This window comes from Brachyhypopomus gauderio, unplaced genomic scaffold, assembly GCF_052324685.1.
Source record: "Brachyhypopomus gauderio isolate BG-103 unplaced genomic scaffold, BGAUD_0.2 sc459, whole genome shotgun sequence".
In the NCBI taxonomy this organism is placed as follows: domain Eukaryota; kingdom Metazoa; phylum Chordata; class Actinopteri; order Gymnotiformes; family Hypopomidae; genus Brachyhypopomus; species Brachyhypopomus gauderio.
In genome coordinates, this window is record NW_027507280.1 from 37,501 (window position 1) to 49,463 (window position 11,963).

Below are 11,963 nucleotides of genomic sequence, written 5' to 3' on the forward strand. Positions count from 1 at the left end.
CCTCTACACACTCTCTCCTCTACACACACTCTCCTCTACACACTCTCTCCTCTACACACACTCTCCTCTACACACTCTCTCCTCTACACACTCTCTCCTCTACACACACTCTCCTCTACACACTCTCTCCTCTACACACACTCTCCTCTACACACACTCTCCTCTACACACTCTCTCCTCTACACACACTCTCCTCTACACACTCTCCTCTACACACACTCTCCTCTACACACACTCTCCTCTACACACTCTCTCCTCTACACACTCTCTCCTCTACACACACTCTCCTCTACACACTCTCTCCTCTACACACTCTTCAGACACTCTTTAGTTAGCGTGAAGGGCAGATGAACTGAATGTAACACTCTTTCTGAATTCTTCTCCCATGTGTGTGTTTCACAACAAAGTTATGCCTATGAAAAGATAAGTAACCATTCATCTTACTGAGAAGCTATGGTGAACTGATTAGACTGTATGTACCACACTGCAAGAGGGCCCCTGTGTACTGTGAATGCAAACAACAGCTTATGATATACCCTGATGTGATATTTGTGAGCTGTGTGAACATTACACATTGCTTTTATGAACAGTGCAACAGTGCATCGTTTCATCAAGAAATGCTGTAATGTGATGTAATGTGTAATGATTAAAAAATGCATTTGCTTGTATGTGTCTTCCTGGGCCAGTGTCAGGTGGTACATGTACACGTTTGCATGTGGCCAGGATGGTTCCTCCGCTTGATTCCTCCTGATCCAGGACAGTGTCAGGGCAGGGTGTTCAGAGCAGTGGATCACCTCCCAGTCCAGATTCATGATCGGATCCGCCTAACTGACATCATCCCCCCTCCCAGAAGGATCTACAGCAGGTATCACCAAATGGCGGACCGTGGTCCGGATCCGGACCCGAACGCCGTCCTGTCCGGACCCAATCACAATCCTGCCATTTGAGTGTTACGTTCGCCCCCCGCTCAACAAATTTCGTTCGCCACCCCCCCCGCCCCCCCCGCTCAACAACTGTCGTTCGCCACTGCGGACCCGGACCTAAGGTCTGAGCTATCTGCCAAAAATGGACCGCGGAAATATTTAATTGATTACCCCTGATCTAGAGAAGCTAACTGCTGTCCATGGTGCTGAAAGTGAACCCACCCCGACACCAGTCCTTTGGTTTAAAGAGTAGGCGAATGGTGTGAGGAAAGTGGGTGACACACGGCTGGGTGTCTGTCACACTCAGAAGCTCTACGTCCTTGCCGACACTACACTGCGAACAAAAGCGGCGACAGCCTCGCGATGAGGAGACTGCCAGAGAGAGACCGTGACGTCTCTCTTTCTCGGTCTCACAGGAACAGAAACGTACGCGCACACATCTTATTCAACTCATCACTTCACTGATGATCGCTTCGTGTGCTGAATGGACTGATGTAGTCAAGCCCCTCCCACTCCATCTGGCCCCTCCCCCTCACCTTCCACCTGCGTCACCGTCTCGTAACTGTGCGCCGACTCTTCTCTTCCTGGAAGAGAGGAAGATCCACAGATCCACAGTCAGTCCTGCCGCGTGACACCAGCCCGGCCGGTGTGGACAAAGCGGTGCTGGTACAGACACTTACCCTGCGACCCTAATGTATCCCGACCACGGTCCTGCAAACACCATTCTGTTCAAAAACTCATACATGCGTTAAAAGAAATCATAAGCTGGTTATGGAGAAGAACAGTTGTTGCAGTTGTTGCAGGGAAGAGGTGTAGGATTGCTGGATTACAGAGGTGTAGGATTGCTGGATTATTGAGGTGTAGGATTGCTGGATTACTGAGGTGTAGGATTGCTGGATTACTGAGGTGTAGGATTGCTGGATTATTGAGGTGTAGGATTGCTGGATTATTGAGGTGTAGGATTGCTGGGTTACTGAGGTGTATGATTGCTGGATCACTGAGGTGTAGGATTGCTGGATTATTGAGGTGTAGGATTGCTGGATTATTGAGGTGTAGGATTGCTGGATTACTGAGGTGTAGGATTGCTGGATTACTGAGGTGTAGGATTGCTGGATTATTGAGGTGTAGGATTGCTGGATTACTGAGGTGTAGGATTGCTGGATTATTGAGGTGTAGGATTGATGGATTACTGAGGTGTAGGATTGCTGGATTATTGAGGTGTAGGATTGCTGGATTACTGAGGTGTAGGATTGCTGGATTATTGAGGTGTAGGATTGCTGCATTATTGAGGTGTAGGATTGCTGGTTTATTGAGGTGTAGGATTGCTGGATTACTGAGGTGTAGGATTGCTGGATTATTGAGGTGTAGGATTGCTGGATTACTGATGTGTAGGATTGCTGGATTACTGAGGTGTAGGATTGCTGCATTACTGAGTTGTAGGATTGCTGGATTATTGAGGTGTAGGATTGCTGCATTACTGAGGTGTAAGATTGCTGGATTATTGAGGTGTAGGATTGCTGGATTATTCTCTCAGATAAATGGGACACTTCCCAAAAACAGCTCTTACAGGTGGGTGTATGAGAAGGAGATTATATTTTTCCCCCTGTGTGTATGAATGTATGTGTATGTGTTCAAAGCCCAAAAGAGGTGAGTATATGTGTGTGTGTGTGTGTGTGTGTGTGTGTGTGTAAATGTGGATCTCCCTGTGAAGACTGCAGACTCTACAATTATGTATTTATGCTAATAACAGACTAGAGTAGCACCTGTATAACACCTCCATTTATTACCAGTCCCCAGAGTATAAAACCCACACGCACGCGCACACACACGCACACACACGCACACACACGCACACATGTCTGACAGTTTAAACCTCACGCACAAGACAGCACAGAGAATAATAAATGGCTGTTTCCTCCTAAAGCCAGACAGACAGGCAGGCCTGGCAGAGCCGGGACTAGACAGCTCTCTGCCCTCCTGCCAACAGAGTGTTCTGAGCGCTCTGTTTGATAGCTTGCATAAAATGGCAGCATGCTAAAACAGGAAGTGTTTCTACACCAGAGGAAATGCATGTGTGATGAGGCAGAGTGTGTATTCTGCAGACGGATTTCTTTTTCTGTTTAAAAAAGTCAGTGTCTTCAGCTAATTAACCACTCGAGAAGTGAATGTAAAAGTTTAAAAGACAGGCGGACAGGCAGACCCAGGCTCTTCTCGAGAAGGCCGAACCCAGAACACACTGGTCCCACAAGAACTTACCCGCTCTTTGGACTTTAAGCGAGACCACTCCTTTCTCTCCGCCCTGCTGACAGAGAAGCACAGTGGGGGAGGAAGAGGAGGATGGAATGAGTATGTGAGCTGTTTGGCTTCACCTCACATATACACACATTCTCTCATACACACACACATCTCACATATACACACATTCTCTCATACACATACACATCTCACATATACACACACCTCACATATACACACATTCTCTCATACACACACACATCTCACATATACACACACCTCACATATACACACATTCTCTCATACACACACACATCTCACATATACACACATTCTCTCATACACACACACATCTCACATATACACACACCTCACATATACACACATTCTCTCATACACACACACATCTCACATATACACACATTCTCTCATACACACACACATCTCACATATACACACATTCTCTCATACACATACACATCTCACATATACACACACCTCACATATACATACACACTTACATATACACACACCTCTCATCTACACACTCACCTTACATATACACACACCTCACATATACACACACATCTCACATATACACACACACACCTCACATATACAAACACACTTACATATACACACACACCTCTCATCTACACACTCACCTTACATATACACACACCTCACATATACACACATTCTCTCATACACACACCTCACATATACATACAATCTCTCATATACACACTCACCTTACATATACACACACCTCACATATACACAAAGTTTCTCATATACACAAACCGCACATATACATACAGTCTCTCATATACACACTCCTCACATATACAGTCTCTCATATACACACTCCTCACATATACACAAACCGCACATATACATACAGTCTCTCATATACACTCCTCACATATACACAAACCGCACATATACATACAGTCTCTCATATACACACTCCTCACATATACATACAGTCTCTCATATACACACACCTCACATATACACAAACCGCACATATACATACAGTCTCTCATATACACACTCCTCACATATACATAGTCTCTCATATACACACTCCTCACATATACACAAACCGCACATATACATACAGTCTCTCATATACACACACACCTCACATATACATACAGTCTCTCATATACACACACACTTCACATATACACACACTTCACACTACACACATTCTCTCATATACACACTCACCTCACATATACACATACCCATATACAGACTCACCTCACATACACACACTCTCACATACACACCTCACATATACACACACACTCACATATACACACACTTCATATTTACACACACTCTCACATACACACCTCACATATACACACACACTCACATATACACACACCTCACATTTACACACACTCATATACACACCAACCTCACACACACACACTCACACCCCCCCCCCCCCCCCCACTCCCCCCACCCCCGCCCCACACGCACCTCCTCTTGCTGGGGACGAAGCCCACCTCCTCGGCCTCCCCCTGCGGACTGACCCTACGTGCCTGCCACCACTCCTCATCACTGCAGTCCAGCACGTGCAGCACGTCGCCGAAGCAGAAGCTGAGAGCCTGGCTCAGATACCCTCCGTCTGCTGTCTTATCGTAGTCGTACAGAGCCCTGGGGCAGACGCAGCAGAGAGGAAGAGGACATCAGGGGATAATGACAGGAGGACGAGCATTAAAGCCTGAAATGAGACTGTGAGAACATGTATGTTTCACTTTTCATTTACCGACATATGCACAGCCGTACTTATACAAACAGACTGTAAACCACCAGGGAACATGCTAATATTCTGTGTGTAATTAGTTTGTGTACACACTTTAGACCCACCGTCGTGTTGGACAAAGAACAGGAATTGTTCTTTTGTGTGCTGTTTGCACGTAATGAAGGTTTTATTGGTTTAACTAAATGAATTAAACTGATAGCACTGAGTTACCACTCCCCACTGTAGCCTTTAACACAGCAGAGGCCATGCACGAAGGGTGTGTGTGTGTGTGTGTGTGTGTGTGTGTGTGTGTGTGTGTGTGTGTGTGTGTGTGTGTGTGTGTGTAGGAGGGGGGAATTACTCCTCAGGGTGCGTGCATTTGTCTTTATGTGTGTGTACCTGCTGCAGAAGCCTTGTTTAGGATTACTCCTCAGTATGTATGTGTGTGTGTGTGTGTGTGTGTGTGTACCTGATGTAGAAGCCCTGTTTAGGATTACTCCTCAGTGTGGTGGTCCCCGAACCCATACTGCTGTTCATCAACTGCTCTCGCAAATCATGGATCTTAGCCTCAAACCGACTGTATTCTACACACACACACACACACACACACACACACACACACACACACACACACACACAAAGTGACAAATTATATTGAATGGCAGTGTGATAATGATAGTAACAGTCTGTCCTGTGTGTGTGTGTGTGTTACCCTCTGGTCTGTACTGGGCGATGATGGTAACAGTCTGTCCTGCGTTCTTTAATGCAGCAGCAGCTTGTTCATGTGTAGCAGCTCTTAGGTCAACGCCATTAACCTGCATCACACACACAACACACACCCCAGATACACAACACACACCCCACACACACAACACACACAACACACACCCCAGATACACAACACACACCCCACACACACAACACACACCCCACACACACAACACATCCAAATAAACATATTATGCATACTAAACACACACAAAATATACATACTACACATACATACTACACTACATATACACATTACAATGTGTTTACATTAGTGTATCCTATAGATTAATCTGAATATGAAATCAGAATTTAATGAGACTTCTGTCAATGTATTTGAATCTGAATATTTGCTCCAGTCTTGATGTATTTGTGACCACTAGATAGGCAGCTGAATGTAACAAGACAGCTAGAACAAGATAGAGCAAGCATGACTACTGAACAAAGAGAATACATGACTACTGAACAAAGAGAATACATGACTACTGAACAAAGAGAATACATGATTACTGAACAAAGAGAATACATGACTACTGAACAAAGAGAATACATGATTACTGAACAAAGAGAATACATAACCACTGAACAAAGAGGGTACATAACTACTGAACAAAGAGGGTACATAACTACTGAACAAAGAGTGTACATAACCACTGAACAAAGAGAATACATGATTACTGAACAAAGAGAATACATAACCACTGAATAAAGAGGGTACATAACTACTGAAGAAAGAGTGTACATAACCACTGAACAAAGAGAATACATGACTACTGAACAAAGAGAATTACATAACTACTGAACTATGAGAGTGTATAACCACTGATTTATGAGAGTACATACCTGCTAAAAAAGAGAGTACATAACTACTGAACTATGAGAGTACATAACCACTGAACTATGAGAGTACATAACCACCACATGAGAGTACATAATTACTGAACTACGAGAGTACATAACTACAGAACACAAAGTGTTCAAAACATCAGAAAAAAGAAAGTACATAACTACTGAACTACGAGAGTATGAATTATGAATTATGAGAGTACATAACTACTGAAAAAAGAGAGTACATAAGCACTGAATTAAGAGTACATAACCACTGAACTATGAGAGTACATAACCACTGAACGATTAGAGTACATAAATACTGAACTATGATAGTACATAACCACTGAACTATGAGAGTACATAACCACTGAACTATGAGAGTACATAATCACTGAACTATTAGAGTACATCACCACTGAACTATGAGAGTACATAACCACTGAACTATTAGAGTACATAACCACTGAACTTTTAGTGTACATAACTACTGAACTATGAGAGTACATAACCACTGAACTATGAGAGTACATAACTACTAAACTACTAGAGTACATAACTACTGAACTATGAGAGTACATAACCACTGAACTATGAGAGTACATAACCACTGAACTATTAGAGTACATAACTACTTAACTATGAGAGTACATAACCACTGAACTATTAGAGTACATAACTACTGAACTATGAGAGTACATAACTTGTCACGTCCAGCCCCTCCCTCCTCCCTGGTCCCGCCTAGCTCCCCGCTCCCATTTGTTCCTCCCTCTGTCTGTCACGCCCTCGTCATTGGTCACACACACCTGAGTCTCGTTTCACCGTCTTGTTTCCAGTGTATAAAAACCCCCGAGTGTTTTGCTTCCGTGTCGGTCATTGTTTGTTCTGTTTCCCTTTCGCCTTGCCCCGTGCTCTCCTTTTCCCTCTTGCTGTATGATTCTGGTTTGTAGGTAGAGTTGCCCTGTGTTCTTAGCGTGTGTTGCTGTCCGGTCCAGGTTAGTCTTCGGCTCGTGTTATACGTCTGTCTTGTTCACATATGTTTACTTTGTTCTCATCTGCTTTTACTCTCCGTTCTTCCCCTCCCTACGTGTTTGGTAGTATTTGTGTTTAGTTCGCTGTCTCTCTGTTTAGATTATTGTTCACACGCCTGTGCTGGTCAGTGTCACTGTTGGTTTTCCAGTGTTAGTATTCTTTGGTTGGTTAAATGTTTCATTGCTTGTGTATGTGCGTGCTTCGTTAACCCTTTTAACTATTGCTGTTAGTGTATACCCCATGTCATTGTTTGAGTCCTCCTCACGTTGTTCGCTTCTCCTTATGCCTGGTTGTTCTGCTTCTGTTTGGTGTCTTTTATTAAATATTCAAAACCCGCTATTGCGTCACCCCTTCCCTGTTAAAACGTTACAATAACTACTGAACTATTAGAGTACATAACTACTGAACTATGAGAGTACATAACCACTGAACTATTAGAGTACATAACTACTGAACTATGAGAGTACATAACCACTGAACTATTAGAGTACATAACTACTGAACTATGAGAGTACATAACCACTGAACTATTAGAGTACATAACTACAACTGAGCAAAGAAGCACCAGTGTCCATCATCCTTCACATCAGTCAACAAGTCAACAAACCAACAAAACAAAAACAGCTAAATGCATATTGATCAGAAACAGACCAGATTTTACAGCAGACATCTTTGTCTAGGCTAACATCATGCCTTGCCTATTAAACCATCGTATTCAATCCATTGTATTAAACTCTTCAGCTCTCAAGATGCTGTATGCTACATGTTACAAGAGACTCTGGGCTGCCCCATGTCCTCTCATTACTGCAGGAGGCTGTGCTGTAAATCAATGCACCCTGGATAAGCCAGCGGTGATCCAGTGGTAATGTAAGATATCCGCCAGATATCCAACACATCCGTTTCCCAAACCCACCGATATGTGGGAACATCTATGGCATTTAATACATAAACCGGACATGGAAGTTCTGAGCTCAGTCAATTATTAGATTTTTAGATTGAGTTAACTAAAGTCTTGACTGAAAATAGGCTATGGTTATTTGTCATATTTTATCTGTTCAAATGTTTATATAAATATGTGTGTGTGTGTGTGTGTGTGTGTTCTCACACTCAGTATTTGGTCCCCTTTGCGCAGTTCTCCGCTCAGATCTGCTGGTCCTCCTGCTAAGATGAAGGAGATGAAGATCCCCTCACCATCCTCACCTCCTACGATGTTGAAACCCAGACCTGTAGATCCTCTGTGGATCAACACACGCCTTGGGTCTCTGAAAGAATGAGAGAGAGAGAGAGGTAGAGGGAAAGAGGCAGAGAAAAGGGGGGATAGAGAGACAGATAGTGAGATTTCCCTGTAGAAGTAATAAACAGAGAGAAAGGATCTGGATCTTTCAGAGGTACTGCTGTTGACCCATTCTTCCTCCTACCAAAAAGCGAACACTTACCTGGTCAGGTCATCATCTCCCATCAAGCTGTGCAGCACCGGAGAGAATCGGCTCGGTGAGGTGGGAGTGAGGGCTTGTGGGTAATCTGAGCCCATATAGGGGTGGCTAAGTTCAGTGTCCAAGTGTGATGAATACGCTGGAGAGAAAACACACACAAAGTTCTAGTGACTGGGGCTTTAACCTCCTAGCCCCACCCATGTCCACACACACACACAAACAGACATGTTGACTCACTGCTTGTGAGGTCTGGAGGGTTGTAGCTGTTGGTCAGGTAGAGGTTGTTGGGCTTGGCCACTCTCAGGTACACCACCTCGGCTGTGTTCTTCAGAGCCCCCACCGCGTCCTCGTGCATCACGTCCTCCAAACACACGTTATTCACCTGAGGCACAGATCAGGACTACACATTACAAACCCACTCATTCATCTGAAACAGAGATTAGAGTTTTAGAATATTAACACACACTATTCACATGAATCGACACTGTGGTGTCTTTAATTAAATGCCTTTGAATATTGTCTCGGTTACAAGCCTAAAATAAAGAATTGATCAGGTTCTTTCAGACTGGAGTTCCTCTGTCAGCCAATAGGGGTCAGTGTTTTAAAGAGTATGACACTGAGCTGCCCTTAAGGGTCTACGGTGCACTGTGGCAAGATCTTATAGAACTATCACATCTAATATGTACTGCCATTCATCCAGTACACCGTTATTACTGTAGTGAGGCTGTGTGTGTGTGTGTGTGTGTGTGTGTGTGTGTGTGTGTGTGTGTGTGTGTGTGTGTGTGTGTGTGTGTGTGTGTGTGTGTGTGTGTGTGTGTGTGTGTGTGTGTAAACTTGCCGCTAGTATCTTGTCGCCGATCTGTAGCCGTCCATCTTTATGTGCTGCCCCACCTTCGATGATCTTGGTGACATAGATGCTGTTATCACCTGGAATGTGCTGGTTACCCACACCCCCAGCTATGCTAAAGCCCAGACCTGCAAGAGAGGGAGAGGGAGAGAGAGAGAGAGAGAGAGAGAGAGAGAGAGAGAGAGAGAGAGAGGAGAGAGAGAGAGAGAGAGAGAGACTGGTTTGAACATGTTATACTTGGAGTGTCAAAGGTTTCTAAACATGACACACACACACACACACACACACCCCTCACTCACACACACACACACACAAGCCTACCTTTAGGACCTTTGACGAGTTTGATCTCGGTGACTTTCTCTGCCACAGGTTTCCTACGGAGGACGTAGAGGCGGACGATAGCGCCAGCTTCTTTGAGAGCTTCAACAGCCTGGCTGTGGGTCACCTCCCGAACATCCACGTCATTCACAAACAGGATGCTGTCGTTCACCCTGGTGGGTGGAATCAGAAGAGGGACCCCTCAGGTTTGGTCCTTTTGACAGGCCATGCTGGGGTCAGACTACACAAATTCACCCTGAGCATTTAGATTGAGGAACAGGCCTTGTAGTGTGATGTAATCAAACAGTGATGTAACGGAACACAGTGATGTGTTTGACAACTCCTATGACATAATGATGTTGACCAATAGGATGACAGAATTCTCTCTAATACACATTTCTAACCATGGTGAAGAGAGAGAGATGCTATAGCACTTAAATATCCCATGTCAGTGGATGGTTCTAGCTACGATCAACAAATTCTTGACCCTCTTCCCGGATGGTTTATACACATGGGCAAGGATGTGAATAATGATTGGACGCCATCAGACATAGTGTTTACAGTTTCACAACCAAGACTCAGCAAGAATTTATGCTACCATTATAGTCTAATCTGACAAAAATATCACGTAGTTTGATCTTGGCATTACTAAGTACAACATTGCTGTTCTGTTTATTACTGATTCACTGACATTATGTTTGCATTGATTATTATTGTCATTCATTTATCATCAATTTACCATCACTACCACTCTACCATTATTACACAGTACCATCACTACCACTCTACCATTGTTACACACTACCATCACTACCACTCTACCATTATTACACACTACCATCACTACCACTCTACCATTATTACACACTACCATCACTACCACTCTACCATTATTACACACTACCGTCACTACCACTCTACCATTACTACACACTACCACTTTACCATTATTACACACTACCATCACTACCACTCTACCATTATTACACACTACTATCACTACCACTCTACCATTATTACACACTACTACCACTCTACCATTATTACACACTACCATCACTACCACTCTACCATTATTACACACTACCATCAACACCACTCTACCATTATTACACACTACCATCACCACCACGCTACCATTATTACACACTACCATCACTACCACTCTACCATTATTAAAGGCAGAGAGGAACCCTTGCCATCCTGTTGTGCTCATGATGAAATCACAGTTCAATAAACGGTTCTACGTTATAACTTTAATGAGTTTGAAGGACATAGCTCAAACCTTGAGCAGTCAATCCATGTAATAGGTTGTCGCATGTAGGCGTGTCCTCAACATAAAATCCTGCCTGGGTCTGAACCACAGAACAAATCCTGTCTGGGAATGGTCATGCATATTTATTAGGTCTGCCTACTCATAGGCTCTGAAAACCAGCAGATACATTTCTATTACCATAATTGTAGCTATTAAAAGCCTCGAGGAGAGTTGGGGAGAGAGAGAGAGAGAGAGAGAGAGAGAGAGAGAGAGAGAGAGAGAGAGAGAGAGAGAGAGAGAGAGAGAGAGAGAGAGAGAGAGAGAGAAAGGAGAGGGGACCTCAGTGTTCTGGTAATTGTCTTCTATAGAACAAAAACAAGAACAAATAAAACCCCAGGAAAAGTGAAAACAGTGTGTCTTGCTCCCCCCACTGTGGGGCAGTACTGTACTAACCCCAGTGTGCTTCTGCTCCCAGCAACGCAGACCTACCCTTCAGAGACCATCCACAGGACAGCCACACTGCGCAGGAGAACAGCCCTGCTCTACTGGACACCGTGTGTGT

General features: G+C 44.0%; 1 protein-coding gene across 1 annotated transcript in view; it reads right to left on the reverse strand.

Annotated features, from left to right (window-relative positions):
• LOC143506325 (disks large homolog 4-like) overlaps positions 1 to 9,950 on the reverse strand; it is a 16,220-nt gene extending 6,270 nt beyond the window's left edge. The window contains exons 1-10 of the mRNA XM_076996296.1: positions 9,820 to 9,950; positions 9,219 to 9,363; positions 8,985 to 9,120; positions 8,654 to 8,810; positions 5,633 to 5,735; positions 5,390 to 5,504; positions 4,656 to 4,832; positions 3,180 to 3,222; positions 1,604 to 1,634; positions 1,460 to 1,507 (exon numbers count right to left, since the gene is read on the reverse strand). Coding sequence (XP_076852411.1) covers positions 1,460 to 1,507; positions 1,604 to 1,634; positions 3,180 to 3,222; positions 4,656 to 4,832; positions 5,390 to 5,504; positions 5,633 to 5,735; positions 8,654 to 8,810; positions 8,985 to 9,120; positions 9,219 to 9,336 — 928 coding nt within the window. The 5' untranslated portion in view covers positions 9,337 to 9,363; positions 9,820 to 9,950. The remainder of the gene's footprint in view (positions 1 to 1,459; positions 1,508 to 1,603; positions 1,635 to 3,179; positions 3,223 to 4,655; positions 4,833 to 5,389; positions 5,505 to 5,632; positions 5,736 to 8,653; positions 8,811 to 8,984; positions 9,121 to 9,218; positions 9,364 to 9,819) is intronic.
• Positions 9,951 to 11,963: the final 2,013 nt, after the last annotated feature.